Source organism: Mus caroli, chromosome 18 (genome assembly GCF_900094665.2).
Source record: "Mus caroli chromosome 18, CAROLI_EIJ_v1.1, whole genome shotgun sequence".
In the NCBI taxonomy this organism is placed as follows: domain Eukaryota; kingdom Metazoa; phylum Chordata; class Mammalia; order Rodentia; family Muridae; genus Mus; species Mus caroli.
Window position 1 is genome coordinate 8704267 of NC_034587.1, and position 17400 is coordinate 8721666.

The window sequence follows — 17400 nt, forward strand, 5'->3', positions numbered from 1 at the left end:
TATTGCCAGTCAGTGGTGGCACACTCCTTTAATCTCAGCACTCAAGAGGCAGTGGCAGGCGGATCTCTGTGAGTTTGAGGCCAGCCTGCTCTAGGACAGCCATGTAGAAAGACCCTGTCTCAAGATGAAAAGAGAGAGAGAGAGACAGAATGCTAAAGAAGTTCTTTTGTCAAATTTAAGTGGGAATATCCAAGAAGTCATTCAGTTTGACCAGTTCAAAATGAAAAATGCCCGGGGCTTTTATGCTTCCTAAGTGGGACATGGTCCAACACCCACTAACAAAATGGATGAACCATAGTATCTCTCGTTGATGATGAGACTGTGTAGTTACTAAAACGTTCAAAGAACATTTTAAGGCACTGTTTGAACATTTCCTACAAATGCATATGAGTGCTGCTAAAGACGTTTGCCCTGGAAGCTGGAGAGCTGGCTCAGAAGTTAATAGCACCCGCTGCTCCTGCAGAGGACCAGAGTTCAGTTCCTAGCAGCCTTGCATGTGAGGCAGCTCACAACTGCCGTAACTCCAGCTACAATGGCCTCCATGGGCCCTTCATTCATGTGTCATACACATTTACACAGAAACATACAAAGTTTAAAGAACAAAGATCTGAGGGGAAAAAAAAGATACTCACCCTTGGAATAATGTAGGGTAGGTAAATTTCAGGACAGACAGGACATACTGAAAAACAAATACCAGATTAATGGACATTATGAATGACACAGAAGTGATAAAGCAGATACTATTCCTATTGAAGGAGTATGAGTATGTTAAATATCTCAAGGGCTTCATTCCCCAAAATCATGAATGGCAAAAGAACGACCTTCCAAGTTAGCCTAAAGAGCAGCTCAGCTGAAGTAAGTTTATATTTTCACTTTGTTACTGTTTGCTTGTTTGTTAAGATAGGATCTTGTCTGTAGCCCAGGCTGGCCTAAAACTTGCTATGCAACCCAGGCTCCCGGTCATCCACTGGTCTTGGCCTCCTAAGTTGCCAGAATTACAGGTATGGGCCACCATACCCTAATTCAGTTTGTATTTATATTAATTCTTTCTTTTTAAATTCTTTGTTGTGTATAATCCATTGATATAATGTATGTGTACACATCCACCTGTGTGAGTGTGGGTGTGGGTGCAGGGACAGTCGTGCATGCAGGGGTTAGTTCGCCTCACCTTGCTTGTGATATGCTCTTGTTATCCACCATTGCACTTGCCAGGCCACCTAGCCCAGGAGCTCCCAGACAGCCCTCTTCTGCTCCCTATCTTGCCATAGGACACACACTACTACATCAGGCTTTTGAGTGGGTCCAGGGATCTGAATGCAGGTCCTCACACTTAAGAGGCAATCACGTTTACTTGAGTGTCTCCCCAATCAAATGTATAGAGCTTTATAATGGAGAAATTGTATTTTGTCTTTGGAGACATCTTTTTCTATTATGAACATTTTAAGTTTATTTATTTATTATGTATTTATTCATTCATTCATTCTTATCTAAAACCATTGAGTTCGAGGCCAGCCTGGTCTACAAAGTGAGTTCCAGGACAGCCAGAGCTACACAGAGAAACCTTGTCTCGAAAACAAAACAAAACTTTAAAAAAGAATTCTTTTAATTCTCCACATTATCTTAAAAAAAAAAAAAAAAAAAGACAGTTAAGCCAGGTACGGTGACACATGCCTTCAACCCCAGTGCTTGGGAGGCAGAGGCAGGTGCATCTTTGTGAGTTCAAGGCCAGCCTGGTCTACAAAGCTAGTTCCAGGCCAGCTGGAACTATCCTCTGAGACCTTTTCTCAAAAGAAAGAAAAGGGGAGGGGTGGGGAAAGGGAGGGAGGGAGCGAGTAATGAGGATGTTCATGGAGTCTCCTCCTCTGCCTACCCAAAGCTGTCCGTGAATAAGCTCCTAAGGACCACAACGATGGACTTGCTGCAGTCCATGTTTAGGATTTCCCCTTATGTACTTCCACTGGCATCCTTGGGATGCCCCACGCTACCTTTCCCTGATGCTTTTATTCTGAACTGGAGGAAGGATGAATTGAGACCTGGGCATGTCTTGGAACACCCATCATAACCTTCATTGTGATACCAAATAGTTACTCAATTTGTTGTGTGCTTAGCTTTGGTCTACAAAGGGAGGGAGATCTAAGAAGCTGAAGGCCAGGCAGAGATGGTGATACAGGTCAGCGGCCGAGCCTATCATGAGGTGCTAGGTTCAGCCCCTGAGTGCCACCAAATAAAACAAAACTCAGAGGCTCCCATCTCAATTTTGCCAAACAGTAAGAAAAGAAATCTATGGGCTGAAAAAAGGCTCAGAGGTTGAAAATACTTGCTTGAAAAAGACCAAGTTAAGGTTCTCTGCATCCACACTGGCTGGCTCACAGCTACCTTTAATACCTCAGACAGCTGTACTCACACGCAATTACCGCCCCCCCCCCATGTAATTAGAAGTAAAATAAATACTTTTTAAAATCTATGACAAATTGAATGTTAGTTCTAATAATGCCACTGAGCTATGTGTAGTGGTGCTTGACTGAAATTCCAGCATCCCCATGAGGAGGCAGAAGGAAGATTCAGACCAGCCTGGACTACATAGCAAGGCCCAGTCTTAGGGGGTAAACAGCGCTGGTGAAACGGTTCACTGAGTAAAACCTGATGATCTGAGATCTGAACTGACTCTTGCAAGATGTCCTCTGCTCTGACCTCCACACGTGCCCCACAGTAGGTAGACCCACAACGAGAGAGAGAGAGAGAGAGAGAGAGAGAGAGAGAGAGAGAGAGAGAGAGAGAGAGACTGGAGTTGGAGAGATTGCTCAGCAGTTAAGAGCACTGGCTGCTCTTCCAGACAATCTTAACACATGGTGGCTCACAACCATCTGTAACTCCAGTTCCAGAGAAACTAATGCCTTCTGGTCTTTGCAGACACTGCACACATATGCTGCACAGACAAACTACTAGAAAAACAACCATACACATAAAATAAAAATAAATCTTAAACTCAAAGCAACTTCCCACTCCTATCAAAATATGACAGTTTCTGCCTCACCAAGATTTTAAACCACAAAAACAAACAAACAAGCAAACAAAAAACCTCCGGTATATTGGAAATGCTTGGAACGGAGATAAAGACTTAATGAATCCATCAATGAGGTAAGGGCTAAGAAATTCATCTTTCCACTGCTCTGAAACTTTGGGTCCTGGGGAAGAAACAAAAGGGGCAACTGCTTGTTTTCTGTTTATTTGCGTATATTTGTATTCATCTACTTGAGACAGGGTTTCAAGTACCCCAAGCTGGCCTCCAACTCTTGATGTAGCAGAGGATGACCTTGAACCCCGAGTCCTCCTACTTCCACTTCCCAAGGTCTGAGAGTTTAGGTGAGTGCCGTGGATGGAACCCTGGGCTTTGTGCTCGCAGTCAGGCCACGTCCCCAGCCTCCTCTATATGATCCTCCCAGTCCAAGACAAAGTTCCGGGAAGTGGACTCAGAGTGCTTCCTCTCATGGTCCGTTTCCTCGACATCCGCATCGAGACCAGCCAGCCCCGGGCAGCTTCTGGAACGCAGACCGCACGGCTCGCAGCCCACGCGCAGTCGCGCCCGCACGCCTGCTCACCTTGTTGGTGAGGTGAGAAGCCAGATAACAGGTGCAAAAGGTGAGGCCGAGCAGGGACCGCCTCACGTTCATCTGTCAGCTCTCCCGGCTTCCCGGGGACAGGATGCAGAGCCCAGCCAGCCACCTCGGTCTCCGCCGCCCTGACACGACACTCTGCTCAGCCAATCAGGGGGCCACTCGCCCGGGCGCCCGCCTCCTTAAAGGGGCCACACACTCGAGGGCTCCAAGCGTTTCTGCTGGAGGGGCGTCTTCTGGGTAGCAGGACCCGAGTCCTCTCTGGCTGCCAGTGGTAGGAAATGGTGGAAGAGAAAGTAAACACGTTACGGAAGATGCCATAGCCTTCCTTTATGGTTTGAAGAAAAATAGCCATAGCTATTGCTGAATGGCTGGATGAAAATGCCATAGGCTTTACCGAAGCCTGCACACACCCACTTTTTCCTGTAGTGTTGAGGACCATAACCCAGGTCCTCATGTTTTCATAAAAGGTGCTTTCCAAATTGAGCCCAGTCTAGATCGAAATCTTCAAACAGGATGAAATGTGAAGAAGTAAATCCAATGACATATGGATGGAATTTTAAGATGCCCTCACCATTTCAAAAGACTTCACAAAATATTTCCTTTTTAAGGGCGTGGTGGTGCATGGCCTTTAGTCCCAGCTTGTGGGAGACAGAGGCAGGCAGAGTCTGTGAGTCCAAGGCCTGCCTGGTCCACACACCTTGTTTCAGGTTAGCCAGGGCTACACAGTGAGACCCTATCTCGAAAAGAAAAAACAAAACAAAACACAAAGTGTGTGAAAAATCTATGCAACCAAAATATTTAAATTCATTGCCAGAAAATACTGGCCTTGATAAAGTTTTGATATTCCCTCTTTGTTTTGTTTTTTTCCCAAACTTTGTACACTGAAGCAATGGGTTCGTCAGGTTGGCTCCTACTTAATTGTCCCGGCTCATAGAACACCGAAGCAGATAGGGTGGAAATGGTGTATGGTTGAGCGAGAAGGGAAAGGTGAGATGACATGCTGGCTTCTGGACACGACAACTATCTGCACTCATGAGCCCACTGCAGCTATGGTTACCAACATACAACCTGCACAGGAAGATCAGGCCAACACGGGAATCGGTCAGTGCGGCAGCAAGCACCACCAAGTGGAATCTGGGGTTCCAGAGAAAAGAAGACAGAAAGGATATGAAAGTCTAAGCAGGGACAGAAGAGGTGCCTGGGAGGAATGGGAGAACAGTGGTGGACAGGGTCAAGTACACCTGTATACACATGAAACTTTAAAGGAATAAAATATCTTTAAAATTTATTCATATTTATGAGGTTTAATATCGAATGATGCTATTAAAAATGTGTAAAAATGTAGTATTGTCAATTTGACAGAATCTACAATCAATTGGGAGCTGGGTCTCTGGAAATGTCTGTGGGGATGATTTTGATTACACTAACTGAAGTGTGTTGCAGAATCACATTGTGAACCCCAAGATTGTGGTGTTTACTGAAAAAGCCTGTTTCTCGTTGTGGTGTGGCTCAGCCTTAGTGCACAGGTTTAGTCCCTCTGGCTGGAATACAGTTAACACCTTAATATACACCTCTAACCCTAAACAATGAAGGTAAAGTTAGTTATAGAAGGAAGCCCCTGTATTTGAAAGTGATGTGTAATTGAGTGTCAAACAAAGTGTTGAGACAGAGAAAGACTTGACAGAATAGGATAGGCCCTACTCTCACGAGAGCAGAAAGGAAGGGGCAGTTATTTGAGGAGGCAGTGCAGAGAGAGGAGAGAAGCACTCTCACTGGGACAGTCATAGACAGACAGGTTGCAGAGAGAGCCAGTCAGACACAGGTGAAGACAGAATGAGCCAGAGAATAAGGAGGAGCCTGAAGATTAGAACAGATTGCTAAAGTTAGTATGAGGTCAAGCAAAGTCAGTCAGAAACTGAAAAAAGCCAGTTTAAATCAGCCAGCATGGAGAAGAGTTTGAGCCACAGTAGCTGAGTTGATCAGCCAGCCAGAGTTCAGGAAGAGCTAATAACGGTGAGCTGATTCGGCTGTAAATCGTCTCAGAGGCTGAAGACATTCTAGGACTAGACAAAGTTGTATGGAGGCTAGAAGTTTCCAGGACTAGGTGAATGTTAGCAGAAAGCAGCAAACAAAGATACGTTTACAGAAGTGGGAGGTGCCACCCCATGTGAAGGCCCCATTCTTTTCCTGGGGTTCAGGACGGTTCATTGGCAGCGGTCTGTTTCTGCTGTGGACATGACATGCCCAGCTACTCCATGCTCCCGTTGCCTTGGCTTCTCCACCAGGAGCGGCTGGACCCCTAAATTGTGAGGCAGAGCCAACCTTTCTCCTTGTAATTGTTTTTATCAGTTGTGGGGACTAGGAATTCTTGCGCGCCCGACTCGCCAGCAAGAACGACCTGCAACAGGATCCTTCTGCACACGTTTATTGGGAGAGCTTGATTGCAGAGGCGAAGAGACCCCAAGCCCAGAACTGGTGCTGCTTATATAGGCCTAGGAGAGGCGTGTCTCACACCTGGATTGGTTATGCATGGGTTATGTTTACCACCTCATTTGCATGTCTACATCTGATTGGTTAAATTGTCTTTCATCTGATTGGTTAAATTGTCTCTCATCTGATTGGTAAATTCTCAAAACCTCATCTTGGCAAAAAAAACTTTACTGCCTATGTATGCGTGGTAGCTAGCGGTAGCCAGTCCCACCCTGCAACGGCACGTGTGGCTTCCCACAAGGGATCATCACTCAAACCATGAAAACTCTGATCTCAGTAAGCAAGGATAGTTTATTGATACACAATTTTAAAAATTCACGGGCTGGAGAGATGGCTCAGTGGGTAAGAGCACCCGACTGCTCTTCCAAAGGTCCGGAGTTCAAATCCCAGCAACCACATGGTGGCTCATAACCATCCGTAACAAGATCTGACTCCCTCTTCTGGAGTGTCTGAAACAGCTACAGTGTGCTTACATATAATAATAAATAAATAAATTTAAAAAAATTCACTAGCACTAGAAAAAAGAAATAATAAATAATAAAAGGAAAGCCAAGAATCAAGCAAGCTTCAAGTCCAGTCTGATCCAGACACTCACCACTACTGTCTCTGGGGACTGGGTATGGCTGAGGACTAGAATGAGGGCAGATTCAGGCTTTGTCTGAACACTTCTGATTTGGGCTTGCATTTCTACAGGCCTACTGGTGTGGATGATAACTTACCGTCACCAACTTTAGTTAGCTTGTTCATTTGTGTAACAAACTGCTGGGAAAAGCAACTTAAAGACTGATTTGGGCTCAGTTCTTCCTGGCTGAGTGGGCTTGACAGAGCAGAATGTGTCTGGAAGCAGAGAAGAAACAAGGCCTAGGCTCGGGAGCCTCTCCTTCCCTCCCCTTCCTTCCCAGCCCCAGCCTAGTGAGTAATGTTGCCTGTTCTCCCCTCCTTTTAGCTAACCTTCTCTAGAAACATACTTGTTACTGGTCTTTGGCCACTTTGTGGTTCTTTTTCCTTCCACCCTTCTCCACCCACTTTCCACCCCTTCAGCCTCTAACACTGGATAGGAGAGAAACAAGGATAGAAAGGGAAGGGGCGATGTTCCTTAGACCACTTACTGCCGATTTGGGTGGCAAGTTTCTTGAAATAAGTTTGTTATTCACAATCAGGCATCTAATTTCTTCTTCTATTGTTTCTTCTTTGCCCATGACTACTTAACAACAGCAACCAACCACCAGCTTACCTCTGCTGGGGTCATAGCATTTATATACCCTCTGAAAAGTCCACAGAATTCCAAATTTCATGCAATCACAGAAACTATCCGCTGCTGGCAAAATCACATCCCTGCTAGAGCACAAGGCAAATCATAGTCATCTTCCCCACACCCCACACCTGGGATTAAAACAAAAACATATGAACAGATTCTTATGATAGTTCTGTGTTTTTCGAAGAAACCAGAATTCCAACTTTCAGTTCTACTTGCATTTTAAAGGGACTGTGTATAATTCTGAATCTAGGTGAAAGGAATACACACACACACACACACACACACACACACAAACAACAATTAAGGGTCCTTCATATAGCTCAGTGGCACCTGCCACCAAGCCTGGCCTACATACACATGACTGTATGGCACATGTGAGTGCCACACCACAATAAACAAACAAATGAATGTATAAAATTGGTTATCTTTAGAATTATTTTATTCATATGAGTACACTGTTGCTGTCTTCAGACACACCAGAAGAGGGTATTGGATTCTATGAAAGTTGACTGTGAGCCACTATGTGGTTGCTGGAAATTGAACTCAGGACCTCTGGAAGAGCAGTCAGTGCTTTTAACCACTGTGCCATTTCTCCAATAAAAAAATTTTAAAACCTGTTAAATCAATAACAAAAAAGCCAAAGCCCTGCAGGGCAGTGGTGGTGAATGCCTTTGATCCTGGCACTCAGGAGGCAAAGGCAGGCAGAGTTCTGAGTCTGGGGCTATCCTGCTCTACAGAATGAGTTCCAGGACAGCCAGAGCTACACAGAGAAACCCTGTTTAGGTGAGAGGGGATAACAACAACAGGTCCAGGACCACTCTCACCTCATTTATTTTGTTCTGGGTGCTTCCGGACTGGAAACAGTGTGCCAAGCTGAGGGCATGAGGGTAAAAGTATTTAGCATACCAGAACAGACACGGGAAATATTTATTAAAGAAAATCCTGCAGGGCTGGACAGATGGTTCAGCAGTTGAAGCACTCCCTGTGCAAGCATGAGGTCTGGAGTCTAGATCTCCACCCACGTAAATGCCAGGTGGGCATGGTGGGCCACTGTAACTCCAGCTGTGGGAGGTAAGAGACAGAGGACTCCCTGGTGACTGACAAGAAACCTCAATACAACTGACAAGGCCACAAAAGCTCCCAGAGATAATGTGTGTTTTCCCAAATGAGGATGTTAAACACAACAAGTGAGCTAGGCTTGCTTAGGGCAGGATTTGTTATCCTCAAATCTCTCACACAGGCCACCTCATAACTTCGTTTGCAAAAGGAAACTCTGTATAAGAGAAATAAGTAAACCAGTTCAGATTTGTTTGTTACTTAGTTTTTAAACACTACTAAAAATTTCAAAGTTTGCCTAATTTTTAAACCTTGTGGGGAGATTCATTGTAAAGGTACCTAACAGCAACTGTCTTTCAAAAGCAAAACAGACTTAAATTCATTTCAACATTAAAATACCAAAGAGCCTTATTTATGTTTTCTTTGGAGACCAGAGAGTGTGCTGATCCCAAGTTCTGACACTAGAAATGTGTTGACTGTTTTCTCTCAGCTGAGCACCACTGGGCTCTTCAGCAGAGGGAAAGCAGAAGCTGCAGGAAGCCCTTACTTGTCATGCTTCCTTTGTTCCATAACTAAACAGGCACGACCCCATTCAAAGACTCCATTGCATCTTCAGGTCTAAATGCCTGATCCTTTGTCCTGGTTCTGTCAGTATCCCATGCTCCTCTCACTTTTACTTCGCTGTGGTTTCCTTTTATTCAAGAATATACTGCATTTGCTCATCCTAAACCTCTTACGTAATACACTACCAACATCTGTACCCCAACCCCAAACTAACATCTTGGAAATAAAAGAAAGATCCGAGTTGGAATATGCAGTCACCTGACAGAAACCTGTTAAAATACCTATGACTTGAAATTACACAGATGGCAACACATTCAAAACATGTGTCAAGGCAAGTCTCTGCAACCCTCCCTAACTGACTGTCAGGATAGGATTGCAGTGGGTAAGCCACTGCAATCACCCATCAGACAGCTGTCAGAAATATCTTTCTGGTATGCAAACTAGAAGCATCACACTCTGCTTTTAATGCCATCTCAGCTCTTGCTATTTCTTTTTTTTTGTCATAACAACCAACTCTGAGGTTTTTGTTTTTGTTTAATCTTAGCTCTTGTGATTTGATCCTAACAACCCCCACAAAGCTCATGTGTTAAAATGCTAGGCGGCCAGCTGGAGGGGCCATTTAATGTCCAAATTGAGTTACTTTCTTCTATGTACCTGTTTCATTTTCAGGAACGGATGGAATCTTCTCCTCAACATCATTTTTGAGATTAAAACCGGACTAGTGCTTGGATATAGTGATGTATAATCACTATATGCTTTTCCAGTCACTATATAAATTTCCCAATAAAATAATCACCAATTTTATTGCGCCGTCTTATTTTTCGCTCAGCATTATGCCACATATTCAGCAGCTTTTCTCATTCCACACCTGCCCTCAGATGACACTTAACCCAGTCGCAATCTGTATCACTATCACTTCCCCCTTTTAAATATGCCAGTTCTGCCGCCAGCGCCCCTTCCGCCAATCCGTCCGGGTTTCGAATTACCCCGGGAAATAATGATCAGAGACAGCCTGGCTTGAGCATTCGGAGGCCACACTGGTTGAATTAATTAGATTCGGTGGCTGGGAGGAAGGAACCGGAAGGCGGTGCCTGCACAGGGAGTGCCCACTGAGAGAAAGCCAAACCCAGCCCTCCGTGCCAGGAGCTCGTCAATAACAACCCTTGCCAGAAAACCTTTGAACCGGAAGCGCAGAGACCGGAAGTACAGCCCTTCTGGGGTACGAACAGCCAATCAGAAGTGAGATCCTTAGTATAGAGGGCGGAAAAGAAGTGGTCCAGTTCCGGCCGCGGCCGCCGCCGCCGCCGCCGCCATCTGTCACCTCACCTCCGGCACCGGCAGCGGGTTGCCCGTGCCCCGCCCGTGTCCTCGGCGGAGCCCTTTCTTCCTCTTGTCACCTCTCGACTCCGTTCTCGTCTCTGCCTTCTTCCCGGAATGGATCTGGTCGGAGTGTCTTCGCCTGAGCCAGGGCCCGCAGCAGCCTGGGGACCCAGTAAGGTGAGCGAGCGGTGGTCACGGCAAGTGAGCCAGCTCACGCCAAATGCTGGTCTCCGAAGCTAGGAGACGCGAGTCGGGCGAGCCTGGGGCGGGACCCTGACGGCTTCGCTCAGGGTGCTCGGGGGTCCGCCTGGATCTGCGCTTTGTCTTCGCTATTTGTTTCTGGACGGGAGCGGAGCGTCCCCCACGGACGCCGAGATTGAGGGAAAACAGCTGGCTCTTGTTTTTCACTGGCCAAGTGGGTCATCCCAGCCCCGAGAAAGCTTAGAAGATCGCCTTAGCAAACTGTCGCTTTCAGACGAGTGCGGTTATCCCAGTTCGATAATGTCTTGTTTTTGAAATGTTAAAAATCTAGGTGCTCCTTCCCCGCTCCAGCTAATTATACTAAAGTGGGCAGTAATACTGTAAAACGGTTATGAATTTTCATGTTCTACCATAGGCTTTGTTTTTCTGTACCTCTCGAGTGGCAGACTACGATTCTTTTCTGTTCGTGTCTGATTTTTACGCCTCCTCTTTCTCGTGTTACACTGGTTAGGATGAAAAGGCCGGTAACACTTGCTGAGAGCAACAGTGCTTCCTTTGGGGGTTGTATTCCTCAGGTTTAAGGTCGTGAAGGCGATCCAGCCTTCTAAAACCTCATAATAGTTTTTTGCATGCTAACTCAGAATATTTTGCCTCATTTATTAATTCAGTTGTTAATCTCAGTGGACCCTGGCTTTTTTTAATCCAGAAAAAAAAAAGATTTTGTGGGGGTTGGTGTGAAGGGATTGGTGTGAAAGGGTTGGTTTTTCGAGACAGGATTTTTTTTGTGTAGCCTTGGCTGTTCTGAAACTTGCTCAGTATATGAATCTGGCCTCTAACTCAGAGATCCACCTGCCTCTACCTCTAGTGCTGGAACGAAAGACATGCACTATGACTGCCAGGCTCAACTGTTCAGTTTTTTGGTTTTTTTGTTTTTGTTTGTTTGTTTGTTTGTTTTTGTTTTTCGAGACAGGGTTTCTCTGTATAGCCCTGGCTGTCCTGGAACTCACTCTGTAGACCAGGCTGGCCTCGAACTCAGAAATTCGCCTGCCTCTGCCTCCTGAGTGCTGGGATTAAAGGCGTGCGCCACCATACCCAGCTGTTCAGTTTTTTAAAAGTTGATTTTATAAGTTTTTAAGCCTATAGGAAGATTCAAATGTTGTACTGGTAAATATAGTTACATCTTCATGTCATAGCATGGATAAACGTTTGTGTGTGAGGCTCTGACTTTGTTGATGAGGTCAAAATGAATATACATAAAAGAACAAAAGTAGAGACCAGGTTCTTTGACTTTCTCCAGCTAAACACCCACAGAAGTTGGAGGAAATTTTCAGTGAAAACACGTACCCTGAGACCATGTTTCACTTCCTAAATAAATAATACCAGATAAAAAATGCCCTCCACCCTCTCCTCTAAGTGTATGTCAACAGAACTATAAAATCCCATTTTCATCATTTAACAAAAAGTATGTTCCTGGAGTTTTTTGGTAGACAGACTGACAAAACCTTTCCTTCTCTAAGCCTGGAAAACCACAGTGAGGGCCTGGGGAGGAGGAGATGTAGAGGCCCTGAGAATAGGGCTCTTTAAAGAATCACTAATGCAAAGCTTGATAGAAGGGAGCTTACTCTTCTATTTATTTGTTGTATATGTTTTGATTGAAGTATACTGGAAAATCCATCCCACAGATCGATCTGTCTATCTATCTGTATATATAGTTATAGCAAATATAACTGAAGATGGACACAGTAACACAGTAGAGTTAGCATGAGTGTGCAGTTACACATTCAGTCAGGCCACAGGATGATGATGTCATCAGATCTGATGTAAACTCGGCAAAGTCTATTATACTTGAGAGAATAAAAGTTACAAAGAAAAAGCATGTCTTAGTAATGCTGAAAAAGTTTTGACCTCACAGTTCACTTGACGGGGTCCCAGTGACCTGCTCTCCAGGGTACGAGTGACAGAATGCCACACTGCTATTACAGACAAAGAGTTACAGGCCATAGCCCAAGACAGTGGGGGACTGTCAAACCAGAGGCAGAAGCTGGGAAGTCTGTAGCTCCAACAGGGAGTTGTAGAAATGAATCCATGGACCTGCTACAGACACCAAAGCGTCTGAGAAACTCAAAACCAAGAGGAGCTTAAGGAGACATGACAACTCTAATGTGGTGTCCTGATGTGATTCTACATCAGAAAAAGGCATTCGGGGAAAGCTAAGGAAATACTAGTAAGGTATGACTTTAGTTTTAGCATATTGCTAGGCATGGTAGTGTGTGCCTGTAGTTCCAAGGCTGAATGCAAGAAAATCAGGAGTTCAAAGCCAGGCTGGGCTGTCTAGTGAGGACCTTGTCTCAAAAACTGTATGTAATGGTGCATACCTGTCCTCCCAGCACTGCGGAAGCTGAGGTAGAACTGGAAGCAGTGGGGAGTGAAGTTCCAGGAAAAGTTGTACTAGTTATGGTGAGTGTGCAGTTCTAGTGAGAGACGTTGACCCTCAAGTTAGGGAAAACCCAGAACATTTTTCCAGAAACGTTTGACTCATTCATTGACTCATGGACAATGTGCCTTGGATTATTTGATTAGAAAAAGGATCTTCCTGTGAGTTGTGATCTTAGACTTGCTTTAAGTAGAGGACTGAACTTTTGTTACTGGGTGCCTCTTGAGTTTGTCATTTTTCATTTTACCAGAGTCTGTCCCCATAGATAGCATCAGTAAAAACCTTTCTATAGTGTGGAGTGAGCAGCTAGGAACAGACACATCATTTGGAACCAAAGGAAATGAGGCTGATTCCTTCGACCTGCACTAGCCAGAGACTGATGAATGTGGCCATGGTCAAGAACCGTGAGGAGCAGAGTTCAGTGGTGGGACTTCACCAGATCATATGATGGGATCATCTCTGGGTTAAGGATTTAGGAACGTGGCTATGGGTCTGTCAGATACAGTGTTAGGTTTATATAGCTGGACCCAAAATACTTGAGAGAACCATTTACAGGGTGAAAGATTCTGGCTCATGGTTTCAGAGTGTTCAGATCATGGTCACTTGGCTGTGGTTTTGGGCCCGTAGTGAGAAGTCAGAGCTGAGGATCTGGAAGGAAGCAGAGCAGAACCCTTGTGGTCTAAGTTGTCTCTGGGAAACCCTCCCAGGCACACCCAGAGGAGTGATTGGCATCCAGGCATTTCTTAGTCTGATTATATTGACAGCCACAATTGACCTCAGATGCACTCAGAAAGGATGGGTGTTGTTTCTCATCTGAGCTCCATGTTATGTGTAAATATATTGATGGACAGAATTGTGAGTCAGTCACGGATGGGGTAGGAGTCCGAGATTTCGCATTGCCTTGGGTTTACTGCCACTTTAAAATTTTAAAAGTTTCTTGTTATTGTGTATATGTATGATGCAGGGGTTGGGGCACCTGTGCCATGGTTTGCATGTGGGGATAAGAAGACAACTTTATGGACTTGGTTCTCTCCTTCCAGCTTTCCGTGGGTTCTGGGGATTGAACAAGCAAGGTTGTCATGCTTGCTCCCCAGGTGTCTTATCAGCTGAGCCGTCTCACTACTGCCTCGTAACTACTCAGTAAAGAGTCTCGAGATTGACAGCACTGTCCACTATCTATCCTGGTGCCAGTTCATAGGAGAAGCCTCTGGTACATGTCCCAAACCCCTTTCAGCAGGATGAACATCTGTGGAGTGCTCCCTTCCCCAAAGCTGCCCCTCACAGAGCTCAGGGGAATTTTGTGGAAGGCTTTTACCGGCTACTTTTCTGTTTCAATTTGATTTTAAACTGTGGGAGCCTGAAATTGTGACTTACCTAACTCAAGGAAGTTGCCTCAGTGGAAGGTGGCCCAGTTGAACTGGTTGGCAGAGACAGGGAAGTATAGCTGTAGAGTGTGAGGTTCCATAGGACATGGTCACTGTGAGTGGGCAGTTCCGTGTGCTTTTTTTATCTATGGCCTGTGGTGGCCTGTGGTTTTGGACTTGTCTTTGGGGAAATAGAGAAACTGCTATTTCAAAGTAACAAGATTTCTGCCTGACACTTGGCTCTTCTCAGGAGTGTGTCACCTTGTAGATTATAGTTAATGTCTTTAGAATCTGGTGATGACAGTAGACCCTGAGCCTGAGAAATAGGCAGGCAAGATGGAGGAAGGAACTTGAGCAATTAGAGATGCTGCAAGGTACCAGACCCCTGCAGCTTCAGACTACGGTTGGTTATCTTTGCGTGGTTTCCTGTGGCGTGTGTCATGCAGTAATTACTTGAGTGTTGCTGTGTCTGAAGCTCTGAGCTGAGTCCTGAGGATAAGGGCTCATGCTCTGTTCTGGCTGCACTTTAGTGCTGATCTCTACTAATGGAGCTCTCCTTTGTCTCAGTTTCTAAGCCTTTAACATGTAGATGATATGGCCAGATGGAGTGGCTCATGCCCTTAATCCCAGCACATGAGAGGCAGAACCTGGTCCACACAGTTTCAGGACAACCAGAACTACAAAACAGAGACCTAATTCAAACGAGGATCCAAGAGATGGCTCCTCACCCAAGTGAAGGGATTTATTACAGATCTGAGGGAAAGTACAGCTTGAGGCATCTGGAAAGGTTCACACTGGACTTGGTCATGCTTGGGGAGAAGAGAGAGAAGCAAGAGAAAGGAGAGACAAATAGACCCAGAGACCAAGAAAGTGCATAGCCAGAATGGTTGGATTATATAGGAGTCATAAGCTGGGTGGAGGGAAGCACAGCCATTGGGCTGAAGAGGTAGGATGGGGGCAGGGCTAGGAAGTGCTGGGAGGAGCCACAGGTACTGAGTGAGACTTATCTGGGTTTCTTTGAGATCTGACAAGACCAACCAACCAATAAAGAAATAATGTAGCTACTCAAGTTGTGTCATGATTTAAATATGACTTAAATATGGGAAATATTGACATGTTATCTGTTGGGCTGGAAATGTAGTTCATGCTATTGCCTGGAATGGCAGTTACCTAGAATGGACCTTAGATTCAATCTTCACCACTAAAAAAAAAAAAAAAAAAAAAAAAAGGAGGGGCAGGAGGCTGCTACTTACCTTATTGGTTGATATTTGTGGTAAGAATCGTGACTGGAAGAATACAGTCATCTGCTTTTAGAGCTTGGACTTTGGGATTGATCAGACCAAGAACTTATTTTAATTGATTTATTTTTACTTCACTTGCATATATATTTATATGAGGGTGTTGAATCCCCTAGAAATGGAATTATAGACAACTGTGATCTTCCATGTGAATATGGGAATTGAACCTTTGGAAGAGCATCCAATTACTCTTAATGGCTGAGCCATTTCTCCAACCCCCCAGACCAAGATTTCTAGGTTACAGAGCAGACGGCCAAAGAAAGCCGTGTTCCGCACATTACAGAGAGCTTCAGCCAACTTTCAAGAAGCCTCTTCTCATCTACTACTGCACTTCTAAGGTGGGGCCTCCATGAGGATGGACCAGCTCTACAGTGGCTGTTGTAGGTGTGTGCGAGGGGCATGTGCACTTCTTCTGTCTTAGACCGAGTCCAGATAAAACTTGCTCTGGTTCCCTTAGGCATGAAATAATTGTTGATTGCACTCAGGTTCCATCCTGGCAGCCTATACAGTCAGTTCTGACCCTCTCCACAGTGCTCTGGAACCTCAGCATGGGTGGTTCCCCTGTTCAGTTGTCTCAGAGTCTCATGTACCTTTGCTGTCTCACCTTGGTTAAATAGTTTTGTGGCCAATATAGATATCAATGTTTGTTAATTCTGTAGTAGACACTCATTAAGGAATGAGCTCAGACAGTGAAACTAACACAGCATTTAACTAAGGCAATGTAACTAGTAAAATCTACATTTTGATAAAAGGCTCAAAATTGTGGAAAATTGACTCAAGACAAGGAGTAAATGATGATTTGGATGTTTTGGAAACGTGAAATAATCTAGAATCTGTGTGTTAGGAAAGCGGAGACGGTGCCGTCACTAAGGTAGGTCAGTGCTGAAGAAGGAGCCCAGGAACATTACTCTTTTGTAAAGTCTGACTCTCAGATCCTAAAGTAGGCAATACATATTTTGTGGCTTCTTCTTGGTTCTATTTCAGCATATACTCAGACATCTTAAGGAGGATTGACACTTGTGTAAGGAGCCATGGTTGGAATTAGGCATAACTCTTGAGTGGGATTAGAATTGTATTAGTTGGTAAGATTAATTTCTTTTTTCTTTCTGAGACATCCTTGCTTTGTAGGGCAGACTGGCCTGAAACAATCCTTTTCCTTTAGCTTCCTAAGTGCTGGAATTACAGGAGTGAATCACATGGCTGGTCATACAGTCTATTCCCATAAGAGAATCTACTAGGGAAGCTAAGTCACAAGCAGAAAGGTTCGATGAGAAATGGGTTGGAACAGGGGACTTTGTTGTACTTGAACTCCTTGCCTCCTGGGTGATGCTGTGTAATAGCCTGGTACTTTGTCAGCCTTGAGAACACACCTACCAAAAGGCCAGGTGCATGTCTCAGTTTACATTTACACTCAACAGGACTTGCCCTGGGAGGTGGTCACATGGCTCAGTGGATAAAGAAAGACACTTGTTGCCAGGCCTGGCAGTCTGATTTCTGTCCAATCCCTGGGACTCACATGGTAGAAGGAGAGATACAACTCCCACGAGGTGTCCTTTGACCTAACTTGCATTGTGATGCTTGCACCCGAAGTGAGCAAGTGAAAATGCAATTAACAAAAAAAGATGCTTTCTTTTAAAGTGAACTTTGTAAATAGTGAATCACTCATTTTGATAGTTTTATCTAGTTTAATTCTCAAAAGGTAACCTCAGCCGGGCGTGGTGGCGCACGCCTTTAATCCCAGCACTCGGGAGGCAGAGGCAGGCGGATTTCTGAGTTCGAGGCCAGCCTGGTCTACAAA

At 44.9% G+C, this 17400-nt stretch overlaps 2 protein-coding genes across 3 annotated transcripts in view; one reads left to right on the forward strand and one right to left on the reverse strand.

Annotated features, from left to right (window-relative positions):
• The window catches only part of Tmem241 (transmembrane protein 241), a 127017-nt gene extending 123261 nt beyond the window's left edge, over positions 1–3756 (reverse strand). Inside the window, exons 1-2 of one of the 2 annotated variants that reach the window (XM_021150584.2) lie at positions 3600–3756; positions 633–679 (exon numbers count right to left, since the gene is read on the reverse strand). In XM_021150584.2, the coding sequence (XP_021006243.1) occupies positions 633–679; positions 3600–3671 (119 nt within the window). In that variant the 5' untranslated portion in view covers positions 3672–3756. The remainder of the gene's footprint in view (positions 1–632; positions 680–3599) is intronic. The other variant, XM_029472110.1, reaches the window with a different exon arrangement.
• Positions 3757–10253: 6497 nt separating this feature from the next.
• The window catches only part of Riok3 (RIO kinase 3), a 25607-nt gene continuing 18460 nt past the window's right edge, over positions 10254–17400 (forward strand). The window contains exon 1 of the mRNA XM_021150613.2: positions 10254–10482. Coding sequence (XP_021006272.1) covers positions 10420–10482 — 63 coding nt within the window. The 5' untranslated portion in view covers positions 10254–10419. The remainder of the gene's footprint in view (positions 10483–17400) is intronic.